Source organism: Mauremys mutica, chromosome 2 (genome assembly GCF_020497125.1).
Source record: "Mauremys mutica isolate MM-2020 ecotype Southern chromosome 2, ASM2049712v1, whole genome shotgun sequence".
NCBI lineage: Eukaryota > Metazoa > Chordata > Testudines > Geoemydidae > Mauremys > Mauremys mutica.
In genome coordinates, this window is record NC_059073.1 from 212,060,288 (window position 1) to 212,079,826 (window position 19,539).

Genomic DNA, 19,539 nt, shown 5'->3' on the forward strand with positions numbered 1-19,539 from the left:
TCCCCCAGCATAAGTGAAAGCAGCCTGCAGGTAGTTATAAATTATACTGCCAATGGCCCTGAGGGACTAACCACCAGGGGACCACCAAACCCTGGCCACGTCACCTTTTTCTCATTCATGCTCACTACAGCGTCCGCAGGCAGTAATGAGCTGCCAAAATCATAACAACCGGTTCCCTCCTCACCCCAGGAGGGTGAGGAGAGAACTGGTTGGCCCACCCCCCACGTTCCTTGACGCCCCTCCCTTTTTTTTTTGTTTTTTAAACACACACACCTGAAAGTCAGGTGTGTCTAAATTTAACAACCGGTTCGCGCGATCCGGTGCGAACCGGCTGCAGCTCACCACTGTCCACAGGGAAGGTGGAGGTGCTTGAGTGGCAACACTGTCTATGCCACCAGATACTCCTCCTGCACCAGTGTTAGAACCACTTTACCACCAGCAGAACAAAGCCAAGTGGCCCTAATACAGCCCAAGATTAGGACCAGTGTCTGCGTAAGCAGACCATCGAATGTGTGACTTTTTGCTATTCACTTGACCTCAAAACCTTCGCTTGCAACGGCGTGACCAGACTGGCTGAAGAATCAAGCATTACCCTGCACCTGAAATGCCTTAGCAGACCCTGTGGGAGCATTTCCTTATTTCCAGAGCTGTAGAGGTCTCAGAGTGCCCTCTGGTGGCGATACAAAGGCAGTAGATAGCACTCTGGCTGCTCTGGTACATCATTGTCTTGACTGGAAACAAATACAGAAGCAGAGTCAGAAAAATAAATTATTACACCGGTTTGTTTTGAGCTCAAAAGATGGTAGGAACCTCGAGCCAAAAATAAATTTCACTGTGTGTAAATTTTGTAAAACTGGAGACAAATTCCATGAGGAATATTAAAACGTAAATGTCATTGACCCAAAACCAGCCATGTGGTGCGAGATAGCGACGTTAGGGTTGCTGAGAATCCAACTTTTTTTTTTAAACCTTCGGGATTATTTAAGTGCATGTCTTAAGAGAGGTACCTTAAATAGGGATCTTCTCTGAGGATTCTGCAGGAGTTTTGTCTTTCTTAAAAGAGGCTCCTTTCGGGCCCCAATGGGTAGTTAGTATCTCTCAAAGTGTTAACCAACATGACAGTACAGTTTGACTGGCTTGGAACTGAGCAGGGAACTGCACTATTCCCAGGGAGGCTAATGTTCCTCTCGTGTGCTATGGCACATCATATTGATTTTACAAATCCCTTCCTTGAGTGTAATAGTTTAATAATTTTACCTTCATAATTTCTACAGTAAGTTAATTTCTTTCGCCTTTCCTGCTTCCTGTGAAGATTACTAAACCATCATCCCTTGCTTTTTTTCTTAGATCTCTGCAGTAGTAGTATTTGCTCCATCACAGACAGAAGCGACTAACAGAACTCGAAAAATCATACTAATCCACCTGGTCAAGTGGAGAAGGTATCATGGGATGCCAGAAGATCCAGACTTCATCCACTTCAATATCTGGAGAAAACACACAAGCCAATGAAAGAAGAGCTTAACTCTGAGTAGTAAGATGGCATACCAGATAATACTTTATTTTGATGGACGCATAAATGCGGAAAACATTTTACAGACAAGTAAAAGAAGATGTCCCTTCCCAAAGAGCTTAATGCTTTCATCCTACAAGGAGAGGGATACAGGCAGGTCCCTCTGTTTGCACAAAGCCCCATAGACGTAAATGGGGCTCTGTACAAACACCTATCTCTGCATATATTGCAGGATGGGGCATGTAACATGCTGTAGGATAGTTAACACTGTAGGGTAGGGAGAAGAAAGGTTATCAATGTTTAGATCATGTGGTTGCTTTGTTTAGGGAGTGTAAATTTGAAGAGAGAGCTGTGGGTGTAGGTATTAATGAAACTGTTAGTAAAAGAGAACGAGTAGGGTTTATAGGCCACAACGAATCAGCATTTTAAGGAGAGGGTAAAGGCCTTAATATCTCTGATACAACTTCTTTATCCCAACAGGAAAATAAGCCAGTTTCTGCATTTGGATTTTTAGATAATCTCTTGAAATGTAGGGATTCACGGGACCATCAACATTAAAGTCCATTTACATTTTTAAAAGAAAACAATTTTTCACCAATTACACCCTAAAAACTTACATACAATGCTTGCAAATTGAACATTTTAATCTTTTTTTGACCCAAGTGGTTAGCCAATATTTGGATTTTGCGGGTTGTTTCTGTTAAGGGGAGAAATTGATGAGAGACAGGTATTTCTTTGGTGCAACCCTATTTATTTATAAAAAGTGTACACAACGTCCTGTTTCCCTGAACATAGGCAGAATCCAACAATTGGAGAAAGTTTCTTTGCTCATAGTTCCAAGCCTCTTTCCAGCCAGCACTTTACCCAAAGCTCTGAGCTTTTTCTCAGGATCATGCTAAAAGTGCTGTTTTGCTGTCTCTGGGCTTCCTTGCTGCCTTCTCTCTCTCTCTCTCTCTGACACACATATGCACCTCAAACAATATGCAGCCTCTTGCATTTGCAATCAGTTCCCAGTGAAACCCTTCTGCCCATATAGCTCAGATTCCTGACTGACCTTGCAAGTAGCCTGCATTTTTGGTAGAGGTGCCTATTGTTTCTGATATCTATTCTATTAAGGAGCTTAATTGCTTTTTACATTTACTCTGAATGAAGGGCAGCTGTTCCACCCACCAGCTTCAATAAATTTCCAATCAACGCCCTACATAACAATACATTATTTTCTCATTCTGCACCATTTTCTGCTATTGCTTGTGAAACTTTAGCAGCCTTCTTAACACCTTGCTAAACCCACCCATGAGCACCACTCTGGAAGCCATGCTTTTCCTTCCACTGCTTAAGGGAACTGCTTTTCATTTATGTCTGCCATGTATATATCATATGCCCTTATAATGTCTCAGAGGGGTAGCAGTGCTAGTCTGTATCCACAAAAACAATGAGGAGTGAGGTGGCATCTTGAAGACTAACAGATTTATTTGGGCACAAATTATCATGGGTAAAAAACCCACTTCTTTAGATGCCCTTACAATGCTTGCCACCTTCCATGTGCTGAGAAAGTGGGCATGGACAGACAGTAGGAGAAACAGGGTCCAGCAGAAAAAAATTAAAAATCTCTCAAGGGACAAGAGGGTTATCCCACAAGGAAGAGCACTGAAATTCCCCAGAGCTTTTTGTAAAGATAAAAGAGTCCCAGGCCCTTGTTTCCTCTACACGAGTTAAAGGAAATAATTAATTCCATGACATATGAGAAGAGTTCTGGTTCAGGTTTTACAGCCAGGTGTTTCTGGACACTGTTTTTGTTACTGTACAAAATGAATCCAAAGAGAAATGTTTTCTCTGGGAGACTGAGCTCTCTGATTATCAGTAGAGAAGATTTGAACAGAAATTCGGAAGCTTAGTCCTAGAGATCCCTCCTAAATCAGAATTGTACCATTCTAAGGAAGATTGTTGTGAAATGTCAAAGTAATTTCTAGACCATTCACCCATCCTGACCCATTAAGATTCCTAAAAGCTAAACAGGCGTGTGCCAAGAGGCCCTAACTAGGTTGGAGTCCTGTCGTGCTGGGTGCCGTGTAGACCTATAGCAAAAGGCAGCCCCAGCCTCACAGAAGAGCTTATAATCTAGTAAGACAAAACATCACAGGCCGGAGGGAACAAAAACAGTACAGGGGCTATCGTATATATACTCCTGGCTATGCACCCCCCTCATATACTGAAAAATAACTTCCCATTTACACCCTTCAAACATCTAACTTCTAACCCTCCTCAACACAATCATCTCTTGAGCTGGAGTTGAACATACTTAACGCAGTCTGTTCACATAGGTCGGTCCCTCCAGAACTCCTTCCAATTAATCACTATCTTTGATAATGAGATTCCTAGAACTGAACACAATTTCTGGCAGAGTTGCAATGGAGCTGTAGAGAGGAAATCTATTAACCTCTATTCATTGATAGGATGTCTCTATGTATGCAGCCTGTAACTGCACCCATCTTTTCTTTGCAGCTGCCAAAATGATATTGCAAACTCATGTCTAATTTGATATGATGCAAATCCTCCCAAGTCTCTCTTGGCATTACTATTCTCCAGGTTTGTCCCTCCCCAATCTCTATGGATCCTTTTGTTTTATTACTCTGCCCTCATTGGTATTTGTGCCTACTTTCAATTTAATATTACTTGAAAATGTCATTAATTTGGTGTTTATTTCCTCTTACAAATCAATAATGAAGATACTGAATATGACTAGACCCGACCCAGGTTCGTGCTGGACTCCTCTGGCCTCACACCATCTCTATACTTCGATGTTTAAACAGTACCATTTTTATATAGTCCATAACCAGGGAGAGTTCATGACCTGCTCTGAACAGAATATACACACGCTATATAAAGTCCACATTTATTATCTTCCTGGGGCTTGGGCTTTACTGGACAAAATGTTGAAATTAAAAAACTAAAACAAAAAAACAACCACCAAAACTTCATCCAGTTCCACAGTTGGTTGAAGAATTATTTTTCCCAGTATTTTTCATAATTTCCCTTCCCTTTTTTTGTTCATTTTTTACCAGTTTTATATTTAGCATAGTTTAGTAATCACAGATATTAAAAGCCACATTAGCTTACATTCCTTTTGATAACTCAAGAAGCAATATGGCATTTTGAGGTGAAAGTATTTATCACCTTAAAACTCCAGGATAAAGCTGAATAATACACAACAATATAATTTTTATTTTGTTTTATTGATATTCATTAGTGAAGAAAATGTAAATTTTATCTTTCTGATGTGTTACAACTGCTTTCTGGTGGTTGGACAGCTCCTACTGTTGATTTAAAGGCTAAATAATAATATTTTCCAAATTGCATGATTAGCTTTTACATTTTTAATTCTCACATGGTATTGCTCTCTCTCTCTGGGTACATAAAACGGCCCATATAACTCAATTATTTTTCAGATCTAATTGTTATTCTATCTAGTTTTAAAGATACATTCAAATAAAAAGATATTTAAAGTTACTTGCAGTAAGTGCACATATACAACAGCAAACAGAGCTGATGACATCTTACTAAAACTTTTTTTTAAAGTTCATAGAATAAATAGAAGTCTTCAAACACATGCAATATTTGGCTCATGTGTTTTCTCTCAAAATATCATTGCACTATTGTAATATCTACTTCATTCAAAGACATCCTTCTCTTTGTCACAAAGACTAAAAGACAGTTCCATTGATACAAGAAATGATCAGTGCTAATGATTTAGTAACAGTCTGGTACAAATGGCAATTCACGGCAATTACACGTAGTGCAGTATTGGTGGCAATAAATAAACTGGCTGCTTGATTTTAAACTTCACAGAGACTACAAGGGAAAAAGCAGATGCTGATTTTTTAAATGAAAGCTCAAAAATAATCTTTTCTTGGCTACAGAAATGTTTTGTCCCTTTCTATGTTAAGAGCTAACAAATATTCTTGCAAGCACCTTGCATAAAACTGGGAGGGACAGGAAAGAAAATTCTAACAAATACTGGGCTTTTCTGATTGAAAGCACATGGGCTTATTATAGCAGGGGAATACAAATATGTTTTCAAATGGCTGTTACTTCTGGCAAGTTTACAACACGTGGATGGAAACAGGTTTCTATGAAAAATGATGAAAGCTAAGTAGAAAATAGCCTCACCTTGTTATAAAACCACTTAGTGGATTGTTTTCTTTATATATAAAACCTGTAGCAAAAAGTCAAATATAAGCTCAAAAGCTGCTTTCCCTTGCTTGTACCATATTCTGTTACTAAATACTTTTGTGGTTCTTCCCTGCATGATATTTCAAGCACACACCTTTTTCCAAGACTGCTTTCGCCAAACGATCTTTTCAAACAAGACAGTTTTCCAATCTGTTCAGTGACTCTGGCTCCCAGGAAGTGGTTGCCATGTTATCTTGTGAGTGTGAAAACTAGTCTCTTTAGGGATTGTTTGTAAGGTGTGATTTTCAGTGTCAGCAAGAGAACACAATGTAAAGCATTTTTCCTTCCACAATCCAGTGCAATATTGAAAAAAATAAAGTGAATCACACAGAATACAGATGTGCCAGAAGAAACAGCAGTAGTGGAAATGTGTCATTTTTCCAGGCACATAGCAGGCCTGTTGACCTCAAAACATAGTACTAGTTCAAGTTTATCATACCAGGAAAAACAAAACAAAAACAGAAAAATGTCTCATCAATTCAAGCATAACTGCCACACGCTTGGATAACCCACTTCATCCACAAGGGCAAAATGAAATTAACACAGATGCTAAGCTGACTACTTTGTTTAGCACTTACCGAAGCACAAATGCTCCCTGTTGCTGTTATTCCAATGTCTCAGATAACATGGTCAATAACCTTGCTATGCTAGGTCAAGTTAGGCTAGCTACAGAATTCATATTCTTCCATCCATGGATTGTGGTTTGTTTTTGTTTTTTTCAGTGCATCTTAAAAAAAACAAACACCTTTCAGAAGGTTAGCAAGTTAAACCCTAATACAGCAACTGCAGTGTCAGAACATTTTGCACTCAACTGAACAGTAAAATAAACAAATTAGTTACAATATATCTGGTACATATTTACAAACTGTACAAAGTTTACACACTCTCCCATTAGGCACAAAGTTGATTTGTCAAACTCAGGAGGCAATGGAAGAAAAAAAGTTGGAGGCGGGTTCTTGGTATCTCTTTAAAAGTCTAGCCATAAAAATGTAGTCCTTCATCGTAAGCTAGTTTGCTTAGGGAGCTTGGCTCCCATTAGGATGCCAGAAGTGAGAGTTGCAGGGCCCTTCATCTGCATGCTGGAACCCACCATGGTTGGGAAGCTCCGATTCCTTCGAATGCCAGTGTTCAGCTGAATACCCCCGATAGCACTTGTTGCAGAAGGGCAGCCCAACTGAAGGCCTTCTGGGGCCAAGCCTCGGGGAACAAAGGCCCTTACTGGTCCTTGTGCCCCACAGAGAAGAGGTCCCTCATCATCAGTTAAGGGAGGCGCTTGCGTTTGCCCCGAGCTAACTACTTTGGCAATCCCGAACCGCTTTACTTTGTCCACAAGGTTAAGGTTGGAGACAGACACGTCGGTCTGACTCTCACTGTTCCTGATGTTCTTTTTCTCTCTCACCTCCTTCAAAATGGAGCTGGCAGGTTTGGAAGCAAGGAAGTTGTCATAAGGAGGGCTGGTGCACTTGAACTCAAAAGCAGGTGGGGAAGAAGAGGGAGTCTGCATAGGTGAGTTCGGAGGAGTGGAAGGAATGATCGCCATTTTAGGAGAGTACGGGTTCAGGATGGTGCCTTTGCTGGCCCTGTCCCAGCTGTGTGGATTGTACACTGCTGCTGAGATGCCTCGTTCTTTAAGCAGCCACACCAGGCCCAAGGATGTGCTCATCGTAGTTGTGGATTCCCGAAGGTTAGTGAAGGATTCTGCCAAGCTTAGGCGCCGAGGGGTGCATGGGGTAGCGACCGGGGTGCCTTTCAAATTGCCAAGGCTGCCGCAAGCTGGAGTAGGGGCCGCATTAAGGCTGAAAACAAAGGAAGAAAAGGTGAATTAATGAGCCCGGGTAAAGATTTTCAACGTGAACAAGTATTCCATTTATAAGGGAGCCTGAAAAGCCGACGCAAAAGATCTGCCGACTCTTGGAAATTTGCTGTATACAGGACATTGAGTTCTAAAGATCATCACTTTGAACATCTGGAGCTCAGCTTTAAACATCATTTTTGTCCAGAATGGCTGGATTAATGATTTCCCAGCACCTTGCATCAAACATCCTTTGACATAACCACAAATAAACGGTCTTTAATAATTCAGCTGCTAGAGCATTTCCTCTTCAGCCACTGACTAGAATGGGATCAGTACTTGGCCCTAACTCCCAATGACTTCAATAGGGCAAGGATTAAGTAAATTGGAGTTGGCCACTGACTTCAATGAGACCAGGATATGGCTCAGAGCGGCAACTCCCCACCCACCAAACTGCTAATGATTCCAGTAATGCTGTATCTTACTATCCCATGAGAGAAGCAGGTGGGAAGCAGAACCTGTTCTGATCAACTGGCTGCAGAAGTGGTTGTAACGGAGAAGCTGGGAGTTGGTATTTTCACCATCCGTCTGATTAAAACAAGCCCTTTTATTAAACTGAGCAAAAAGAGGGGAAAAAAGACTTGGTCCCTGATTTTCGGAGGTGCTGACCACTCGCTACCAGAAAGACTCCCATTAGGTACTCCACACCTCTGAAAAAAGCAGGCCACTGATTATCAATAATTTGTTAGTTGAATAATCGATAACTCAGCAGCAAACCAAATACAATATGGGTCAGTTTTATTGTTATGTTTGGTGTCCACAGATTTCATGCTTATTTGCATAGTCTTGAACCAGGGAAAGCATTGAACATCCCCTGCCCAACCCTCTCCCATCTAAAGAAACAAAAACAATCCCAACAGCAAGTCAGACAGTGCAGGTCAGGAACAACCGGCACATTAAATATAAAACACAGGCAACAAACACTGTCAACACACATGCAGGCATATTTCTTGTATCTGACCAATAGCATTTTTTATTCTATTGGTTAAAAAAATGTATAACCTGTGGCACTAATTTTGATGAGTTTTCCCCTCCCCAGTGGCTGGTCCTTCTCACATGAATGGGGATTCAACTTAACTTGCATTTCTGAAGAATTAAAAGTACAGTGGTGACAAGAGTTACAATCTGGATCCAGTGCGCCTAAGTGAAAATTCTGAGGCCCCGCATCTTCAGCACCCTGCAGGCATACTGTGGTCATCCTTAAAAACTTGCTGTCTGTATAAGCCCTATTGAAACCTACTAAAGTCAAAAGGAGGGCTTGTATTATCAATGGATACTAGATAAGACCCCATTCACAGTGTTTTAGGCATGCCCTACCACAAATATAGGTAACACTTCAAATACACATCTTCATGCAGGTGAATTCCAAAATGCTTTACAGACTTTAGAGAGTGATTTCCAACTATAGGGATCTCCTCACCCTTTACTGAAATTCAGCCTCTTTGGCCATATCTCGATGAGCAAAAAAAGTTTTTTCAATCCAGTTTAACTCCCCTTAATGGCTGCATAGTCCCTTTAAGAATGTTTGAAAGGGCTATGCTGTGTCTACATGGACACTAAGGGGGAGGTTCAACTGAGTTAAGCTAAAGGCTTGTTTACTCTTGTAAATGTACCAAAATAGCTATTCTGGAATGATTATTTTGGTACACTTCCAAGTGCAGACAAGGCCTAAATTAAAAAAAACACCTTTTTCTCCCATGCAGACAATACCGTAGAGTTTGCTGAGACTGGTCCTATTTTAACTCTAGGGGCAGGTCTACACTTCACACGGTGCATCGGCGCAGCTGTGTCGCTGTGGTGGTTTAATGAAGATGCTCTACATCGATGGGAGAGAGCTCTCCTGTCAGCATAGTTAATCAACCTCCCTGAGAGACAGTAGCTATGTCAACGGGAGAAGCTCTCCCACCATCGTAGTGCTGTCTACCCCAGGAGGTTAGGTCGGTGTAACTACGTTGGACAGGGGATGTGGATTTTTCACACCCCTGAGTGATGCAGTTATACCAGTGTAAGTCTGCAGGGTAGACCAGACCTAGGTAATGGATTGCCAATTCACTCAAGTTAATTTACACTACATCAAATGCAAGTCGACACACTCCACAAATACTCCAACTCAGCCTAAGTGGCATTTGGCAATTAATTAACTTGAATGAAAACAGGACCACAAACTCTAGACTAGACATACCTAGAAAGGGAACATATCAGTCTCCAGGGGCTACTGCATTTTATTCTGCAGCTGTAGTTTGTCAAAGGGAAATCTAAATAAGGCCAGATATGAAGTGCAGTAAAGCACAGTGTTTGAATAGCTAAAGCAGTTTATCCATCATAATTTGAAAAGCATCCTCTCAGTTACTACAGAATGTATTTTCTTGCACCACCTGGTGGCTTTTACCTGTAAGTGCAGCACCTGTCTACAGTGCCAAATAGCTTGACATGCAGATGTACTGCGGTTGGTCCGCACTCTTTACATTTCCTCACTGCTTGTCTGGACAGTGAGCAGTGTTGGGGGAGGGCCTCTCATTGTAGCTGGGAAGATAACACGTCACCAATGTGCGCGCGCGCACACACACACACACACACACTCTACAAGGCTGTGAAAGGGGGGAAGCTAGTGAGGAACTTTTCCTATGGCAATAGATTAAAGCTGAATCTTCATACCTCTGATTAGTTTGGCAACATTAAGAGCAATGGACAACATGACAGCCACTATAATACATCTCCTAAATTGGCTAAGAGTAGGGGTGCAAAAGCATGGGAATAGAGAAAACAGGAGAACGTTTACTCTGTGAACTGATTTTTAGTGGGAAACCAAAGAAATGTCGGAAACTAAACTTGGGACACTACAGATAATGGTCAATTTTTAAAGAAGTCCTATTTAAAAAAAAAACCCAAACCACCACTGTCATAGGTATTCTGTTTCATTTCAAATTATAGACTAAATTGCTTCTGGTCTCCTTAGTGACTACCCTATTGACAGGAATGCCCTCTCTCCACACTCCTTCCATCTCCAATTTGATTTTATTTCTAGAAACTCAGGCTTACATTTCTGCTGCGCTGCCACTGCAGATACACATTAAAATGCAACAGAAAGCCAGTGCTGCATGAAAACAACTTTTATATTGGCATCACTTTCTTAGCATTGCCTTCATTGGGAATTCTTTGCCCACCCAACAGAACCACTGCAGGGTATCTCAAATACAATCACAAAACAAAAACAAATAAAGACCCAAAGGGGCTTAAGTGCGTCAAACTAGGGACAGCTTCAGGATAAGGTCTAGGAAAATCAGCACCTTGCTTTGCTACATGAAATTTAGTCTGATTAGAATGTAACCTGGGTTAGAATGTTAGGTTAGAATGTAACCGAGTGGGTAAATATCTACACTTTTTGGGTTAGCTGGTGCCACACACACTAGAATTTCTTCTATACGACCCCGCCAGCACAGACACTGCTGGCAGTGTTTGCTCACCCCCTGTCACGTTGGGTCATAGTGTCTGCCCTATATCTCCTCTCAGCATAACGTGACATAATGCAGTTTCATCCTCCTCCTCACATGACCTGTGAAGAATCATTTATAGTTTAAGAAGCTCCTCCTCACCAACAGTTCTGTTGACAGCATCACATATTTCTGAATGAATGGTGCCAGGGCAACTTAGTCCCTGAGAATTTGCTAAAATGAAGCTGAGTTTAGTTACTGGTTGTAGCAAACTTGTTAAGTTTAGTAACCAATGAATCTCAAGAAGATTGTTATGGCCATTATTAACAGCGCAAACAATGTCTACATTTTAGGAGAGATGTTGCAGCAAAATAAGAGTAACTTATTTAAATGGTGGTGCTGGAAGGGAAAAGCCACTCATAGCATGGTTCTTAATTTATACCACACGGAAGTGTAAGTGTAAACAGTTCCATTTCCCATAATGAATTTGTACTTCCTTTCCAAATACCCACAATCCAGCAGGTGTTCACATTCCCTTAGTTCTCAAAAGTTCTGCTTTGGCTACCAGTAGTTGGGCCAATTTGATTTCTAAGCACTGCCCTTCATTAATGTAGTTCAGGGGTCGGCAGCCTTTCAGAAGTGGTGTGCCGAGTCTTCATTTATTCACTCTGATTTAAGGTTTCACGTGCCAATAATACATTTTAACCTTTTTAGAAGGTCTTTTTCTATAAGTCTATACTATATAACTAAACTATTGTTGTATGTAAAGTAAATAAGGTTTCAGAATGTTTAAGAAGCTTCATTTAAAAATAAATTAAAATGCAGAGCCCCCTGGACTGGTGGCCAGGACGCGGGCAGTGTGAGTGCCACTGAAAATCAGCTTCCGTGCCGCCTTTGGCACCCGTGCCATAGGTTGCCTACCCCTGATCTAGATCTCTGAATTGGCTTGTGAATGAGGACAACAGTGGTACTCTCCCTTGTGCAGGCTGAAGATGGTAGAAAGGTCAGAAAACTGGGTGTAGTCTTTCTAAATGGAAAAAATACTTTACATACTGGCCTCCACCTAGTTCTGGTGGGTCCATCTTTAGGTGTAAAGTCCATTCACCCTCTTTAGTCATCAAATCCTAACCCTCTTGACTAACACAGTGCCTATTAGTGCCAATTATTATGAGATGACTGTTCACTAGGGACTAGATTGAGACCATCAATTCATTTTCAAACAGTCCCTCTGATGTATGGCAGGGGGCTCTCAGGAGCTTAAGATTCCACCATCAAACTGGAGAGAGTGTTTGAACAATTTCGTGGAGGCTGGTTGAGTCCCTTCCCTCCCTCATCTGGCCAGTGCGGAATCCTCTCTTCAGATTCAAGAGAAGAAAGTTATCTCTGGAGCTTCTAAAATTACCTCTTTGCTTTATTTATTTTTTCCCCTTGTACCAAGGGCCAGATATTTTCAAATACTTTCCCGATGACTGTATAATACGGTCTTAGTCTCTCCAGTATTTGTTTAAATGGGATAACAAATGAATAGACTCATTAGTCCCACACTCTTCTCTACAGGTGAAATGTGCAGAGGCGCAGCACAAAGCCTTTGTGCCACTAAAGTCTAAAGGGTTTCAGTGGACAGAGGGCTCCTTGTGCTGGTGCTCTGCACTGGGGTGAGTGTCACCCTCAGACCATTTACACATTTGGTACTTAAGATTTACCAATGGATGCACTTTTATGGAAGCCCTTTGTTCAAACATTGGTAGCATACCACTGGGCCAAGAGACTTAAAGCAACCGTTAATCACTTCCAACCTGTGCCAGATTTGAATAGCAGGAAAGGTAGGTTCTGCAATATCTCAATTGGCTTTGTTAAGCCAGGCATTACACATCCTTTCAGAACGGGAGGAGGTTGAGAGATTTGACAGGGAACTGGAGGAAGGGGAGAACACATTTCAGGTTTGTTATTCCCTCTCTCCGTCATCCCCATGCATATCATTGCTATTCCCTTGCTTATGCCACTCCTTTGCTTTTTCCTCCCCACGGGATTGTGGCATCCCTGAACTGTTTGTGTCATTGAAAACCCTTACCTTGGAGTGACTCGTGTGAGCTCATCAGAAGGGTGCAGAATGCGGCAGGTGGTGAAGGTGAAGGTGGAGTTGGTTTGTGACATGCACTTCCCAGGATGATGTACTAAATTAAAAAAAAAAGGCAAATTCTTTGCATTTATATATAAAAGGAAAATAAAAAGTTCGGTGTGCTCACAAACAGATGCAAAAAGTGATGTGATACCTTGGACTGGATCGATGCAGGGAAGGTGAAATATACAAGCTTACTGGGTTATTGGAATTGGCATCCATTCTGCAAACCAATCTCCACAAGTCTAAGTTTATTCTGACAATAATAAAATAGTTGCTAAATTTTCCCACCATTACTTTCACCAGTCTAGTTTCACTGGTACTATCAAAGAGGTTCAGATGATACAGTACTTAAAATGCCAGCTGCCGCCACCACCACCAACACCCTTGGACAGTGGCAGCAACAGTGGGAATTATAGGAAAACATTCCCAGTGCAGACAAGGTTTCAGAACATCTACAACATCCTGAACACTCTTGCAATTCAGCTTCTGGATTGATCCAGGCAAAGGCATCCCCATTACCTTTCATTTCAGTAATGGATCCAGCTATGCTATGTAGGCTAAAGCTACAGAAACCCTTACTAGTAAGGGTCAGGATGTACTGTGACTCCTCTCTATCTGACTTTCAAATCCACAGACAGGATAATTTTAAAATTTTGGATCCACTACTGTACATCTGAGACATTTCCTTGTTTTTTAAGGCATAATATCCACAGCCGCAGTAGATAGCAATTTTTGATTATTCATAAGTATATGTTGTGACAGGTACAGAAAAACATTTTGGTACCGCCAATGGTAACTTCACTGTAAAAATGTCAGCTCTTACATTCTGATGACAGTATAGATAATCTGGGAAAGGAGGTGGTCTGGTTTGTAGGGAAAAGAAACATTAAGTGGTTAAGATGATGTACTTAAGTTCTTAGCAGAGTGGTATGTTGTGTGGGGGTTATTTATTTATTTTTTATTTGCTATAAAATGCAGCTGTGGAATATATTCCATTGCAAACTAATCAGAAAGTTTAGGAGCCATGCATCTGAGAAGCTTGAGGAACAACCAAAGAAGTTAAATACTATAATCAAAGATATCATGATTGCATAGGCTCTTATTTACTATCTGAGCTTTTAAAAATTAGTGGTGGCCAAAACAACATGCACAATAAAACATGCGTGTAATTCCCCCCCACCCAAGCCCTCTGAGGAATTTCCTGACTAGGCCACATTTTACTGTTGCAGTATGTGACTGCTTGATAGATTGCCTTGAACAGACACCACACACCATTCAGAACTTCCAGAGATTCTCAGAAATGAGCAAGGCAGGTTCTGATTATGGCTGTATTTCCTCTTTCATTTGAAAAATATTACAGCTCAAATACTCATGTGCAGCCAGACAGTCCTTAAAGAAAGTAGGAGATCAACAGGGTATAAGGTGCGAGAGAAAGCATGGGCAAAGTGAAAGGTGAAAACAGAAACAAGTGTCTAAGCACATGACAGGTGATTCACTACGAAGCTAGCCTCTCCATTGTTTTAATAATAGGAAATAGTGCCATGTACTAATGGAATATAATGTTTTTGGTTAAACACACTGGGGTGTGTCTTGTTAGGAAGTTTGGTTGTTAGTACGGTATTTATAAAAATAATAATAAATAAATAAAAAGGCAACCAGCTTTACTTCACCTCCACAGATGATAATTATGGCGGTTCAGGAATCCCATTGCTTTAGAGATTAGGGTGAGCAATGTATTTATCTACTGTATAAGTGGGCACAGCCTAGCAATCATGATTCTGTGCATATTGTGAAAAATTAAAATAAAAGCTGGAGAAAGATCTCAAACAACAGACATGAAAAAAAAGTTATTTGGTGAAAACATCAAAGGACAGGCAAAGCAGAGATAAACCAGTTCTTGCTAGATGATGAATAAAAACAGAACAATGCAATGCTGGTTTGAGATTGTGAGCCCAGCCCAATTATACACATGGATACAGAACAGTAATTGTATTTCCCTCCCCTATTGATTGCAGTAGTCACTGAAGAAGACACCAGTTGTGCTTCCTCTCAGATTTGCAATGGGCACACTGAAGATATAGCTGCATTAGCAAAAGCAAAACTCGTAATGAATGAGTCTGTGAGATAGGAAAAGGCTGCTAAAAGTACAGAAGTCACTGATCCCAATAGTAAGGGATACATCAAAATGATTAAAGAGAAATCGGTATTCAAAGCTATAGATTTAACCCTCCAAAATACCACTAGGAGAACGTGGACCAGCTTCATCCTCCATCAGTCAACAAAGAAGTCTATCAGATTGCGGTAGCATTTTCCATCCTTTGAACATAATATGAAGAGAGTAAGAACCCATCATTGTAAATGATCAGTACTTCCCAAAGTTCAGGAAATGCAAACAAAAGACTTATTCCTAAGCAAACCATCCTACAGAACAAGGGTCAGATCCTGAGCTGATGTAAATTGGTGTGGAACTCACGGGGACTATGTAGTTTTACACTAGCTGAGGATCCGGCCTGTTACGTTTAAAACAATACTTTTCTGCAGAAGTCATCAAATGATCAAGATAAAAAAGCCAACTATATTTAAGAGGAGGAAAATGCTCTGCTGTCTCCTGCATATTCCACAACAAATATCTGCAATGCTGATGGGTGGCAGAGTATCTTCAGAATCCTGCCTCAGTCTGTTTTATATACATTTCATTACAGGGACACCTGGCTAAAGCCCCTGACCATTTCTGTACTTTTATTAATAATCCTTTTAAAAAAGACATTAATAATTAACAACAAAAATTCACAGTAGGATGAAAACAGAAATTGTGCAAAACACAATTTTTTTTTTTTTTTTTAAAGACAAGAAATTCTCTTGAGGGGCGAAAGTGATTTTAGACCAATCAGTGCAATTTAGAGCAGCTCAGGCCTGTTTCGGGTACAACCAGGCTACCCACAGCCTCAAAGGGCCATTCTGTCAGCCAGATACAGCACAGTGCAGAGACATTCTGGCCATGCTCCCAATGCTAGGGTAATACTCAATTGGCCATTTAATCTGGTTTTACAGCCCCTCCGTGCCCAGGGCCTGCCTCACCCACAGAGCACAGGACAAATTTGGTTAGTGGAAGAAATGGAAAAAAAATTGCTGAAATTAACAGAAATATATTAACACATAATATTGGGTCCAGACTCTTTTTCTCCATTATGCCAAGGATGTTGACTAATCTTGTGAGAGGCTGCACTGATTGGAATGCATTGTCTGTCTTTGCACTGCAGAATATTTCTCTCATCAGATCTATAGTCCCCCTGAAATAGGTGGAGGAATTGGAGGGGTGACTCAAAGTCTTGGATGGCCATACGACATCTCAGAGGCCTTAGAGACTAGGTTTGTGTTTTTTAAAAGCTGGAGTGAGCCATTCTGTCCAGCATTTTGTATGTGGGCTTGTGCTGAGGAAAGGATCTAGTCCCTTGTCTTTGATTAGAGTGTGGGATCATCTCCATCACTACTCTTCTTCAAAAGGACACTTGCCCTCTTTAGGGTTTTAAGCCACATTCCCCTTTGCCTTCTTTAGCAGGGGTTGGCTGGAAGCAGGGATGGGAGGGTGAACTGTAGTTGGGAGGAACTAGCTGATCTCTTTGGTGCTGTAAGTGTTTAAAGCATTAAATATTTCTTTTATTGCTGCAGTGAAATAAAAGTCATGGCTGCTTTAGAGGGATGGGAAGGAAGGAAGGAGGATGACTAATAATGCAAGTCCCCTGCGAGGGCATCTTTTCTTCAATCATGCTATTTTGATATGAAATATGGAGTCCAAGGGCCCTGCATCCATTATTAGTGTGTCATCATTAACATACCCCACAGGGGAGGAGAAATGCTTGAGCCTAGACAGCCTGGCAAAAAACATCATCTGTGTCATCAAGTGGCACACAGCACAGCAGTGTGGATGTTTCAGGTACTTCCTACAACAGGCTTATTCTCCTGGACAACGAACGGAGCAAGAAAGGTCCCCTCCGCTGAGCTTTACCTTCTCTGTTGTTGGTGAATCTATAGCAGACTAATTCTGCTGATAGGAAACAGGACCAGAAAGGGGAAGTTAACAGCTGAAAGCCTACCTCAGGCAGCCTAGTTATGTCTGCTGGAGTCAAAAATCAAACAGGGATAGTCTGCCAGAACCAGCCTTTATAAAGGGGCTGATATCACATGTTCCGATTAGCTGGGTCTCTCTGCTGTTCAGAGGACATAACCCTGACTGATCCCCAGGCAAGTGTCTACAAGAGGGCAAGCAAGGTACTTCTACCTCCATCCCTCTTCAAAGGTGATGTTCTGGAGCTTCTTCTCTACCCTCCGTTCTGTGCTTGAGCAATGAATGGCTCTCTGAACAGCAAGCTTTCATGAGTTAAAATCCTTAGACACTAGAGGAGGGAGGACAGAATTACCTGGCTTTGGTGGAGAGACTGAGTCAAAGACTCAATATTAGTAATGTTATTTTACTTGGTTACTATTAACGGGTTTTATAGTAAAAACCACCAAACAAAAAACCACCAAACAAAACACATCTTAACAATGCCTACGATGGTATATCAATGATTTCTTATTTGTATTACATAACACCTTAACTATACCTTGCATTAAAAACAAAGACTAAAACATAACATAACTGAGCAAGGATGGGTTTAATGAGTGAGCAATTGTTCAAATGAATGGCCTGTAATGGAAGCAGATACATTAGTTCAACAAGGGTACTGGTATCAAACACTATTTATGTGGGTATGATTTTTCTAGGCTTTTATTGACAGAGGTCTGCTTGTCACAAAATATATAACCACAGAGTACAGAAATGAAGCGGTTTCACATTTTTCTATCATTAATCTGGCTTCTACCTGACTGTAGGCAGGCTAGGATATTTGAGTCAAACTGTAATGCATCCCTACCTCAATATATCGCGACCCGATATAACATGAATTTGGATATAACGTGGTAAAGCAGCACTCCGGAGGGGCGGGGCTGTGCACTCTGGTGGATCAAAGCAAGTTTGATATAACGCAGTTTCACCTATAACACAGTAAGATTTTTTGGCTCCCAAGGACAGCATTATATTGAGGAAAAGGTGTACTTTTAACAGCAATAAGCAAAAATTAATATTGACAACTCTTCCTTTTACAAAACTGCCTTTCAAATATTTATACCGTCTTAGAGAAGATAATATAAATGTGCATCAACATCTTGTTTTAAATAGATATTAGTATATTTTTATTCCTTTTCCATACATTGCTAATAATCTCTTGTAGGTATATATTAGTCTTCCTAAAAACAACCAGATTTAAGGCATTCATTATGTACTTCCACCATTTTAGGCACTTGTTTTGAAAAACTCCCCTTCTCTCTACCTTTAGATGTCAAGTTTTAAAAAAGAAATGAATGCACGGGCCTGATCCTGGAATCCTTCTTCACACAAGTAACCTCATCAGGGCCAGCTCTGGCTTTTTTGCCACTCCAAGCAAAAAAAAAAAAAAAAAGGGGGTGGGGGGGGTGCAAAGCAGGGGAAAAAAAACCAGTGCGGCTGGAGCAGCAAAGCGCCCGGGGCGGGGGGGGGGGGAGGGACACAAAACAAAAAATTGGCGCGGCTGGAGCGGCAAAGCAGGGGGGAAAAAACCTGCAGCGCGGCTGGAGCGGCAAAACAGAGCGGGAAAAACAAAACAAAAATGGCGCGGCTGCAGCAGCAAAGCGGGTGGGGGAACACAGTGTGGCTGGAGCAGCAAAGCGGGCGAGCGGGGGGAGAAACAACAGCGCAACCAGCAAAGCAGGGGGGGAAACAAAACAAAAAAACCCTACAGGGCAGCTGGAGCCAGGGTGCAGGGGGACTCCCTGTGCTGCAGAGTGCGCGCCCGGTCTAGCGGGGGGAAGGGGAGGGAGTGGGGGGGAGAGAGAGAAGGGGGGCGGCCAGCACTTCAGCAGGGCGCTCGCCACGCGGCCCCGACCGCCGCGCTGCCTGCCAGGAGGGCTCCGCGCCGCTTCGGTCAGCGGGGAGGGAAGGTCATGGGCTGCCCTGCCGAGTTTGCTGCAGGGCGCTCCCCTCCTCTGCCCCCTACAGGGCGGCCAGAGCAGCGAACAACAACAAAAAATGCCGCCCCATAGAATCTGCCGCCCCAAGCACAAGCTTGCTCAGCTGGTGCCTGGAGCCGGCCCTGGAGCTCATGCAAATGAAGAGCTGCAGGATCAATCCCTATGACTCTGAATCAGCCTACAGTTAAATATGCACTTAACTTTAATAATAAGTAGTCCTGTTAACTGCATACTACTCACTATTTACATACTTAAAGTATATTAAGTCATTTGCTAGCATAGGGCCTATGTAAGGAAGTCTCCATCTGAAAATGCCTTCTGTCTCGTAAAAGGATTCTGTCAACCTTTA

At 41.7% G+C, this 19,539-nt stretch overlaps 1 protein-coding gene across 7 annotated transcripts in view; it reads right to left on the bottom strand.

Annotated features, from left to right (window-relative positions):
• Positions 1 to 4,724: 4,724 nt before the first annotated feature.
• TRAK1 (trafficking kinesin protein 1) overlaps positions 4,725 to 19,539 on the bottom strand; it is a 130,007-nt gene continuing 115,192 nt past the window's right edge. For 4 of the 7 annotated variants that reach the window (XM_045003887.1, XM_045003886.1, XM_045003885.1 and 1 more), the window contains 2 exons: positions 13,095 to 13,197; positions 4,725 to 7,536 (listed from right to left, as the gene is read on the bottom strand). In XM_045003887.1, the coding sequence (XP_044859822.1) occupies positions 6,738 to 7,536; positions 13,095 to 13,197 (902 nt within the window). In that variant the 3' untranslated portion in view covers positions 4,725 to 6,737. Of the gene's footprint in view, positions 7,537 to 11,056; positions 11,146 to 13,094; positions 13,198 to 19,539 lie in introns of all 7 variants that reach the window. The other 3 variants (XM_045003891.1, XM_045003889.1, XM_045003888.1) reach the window with 1 other exon arrangement.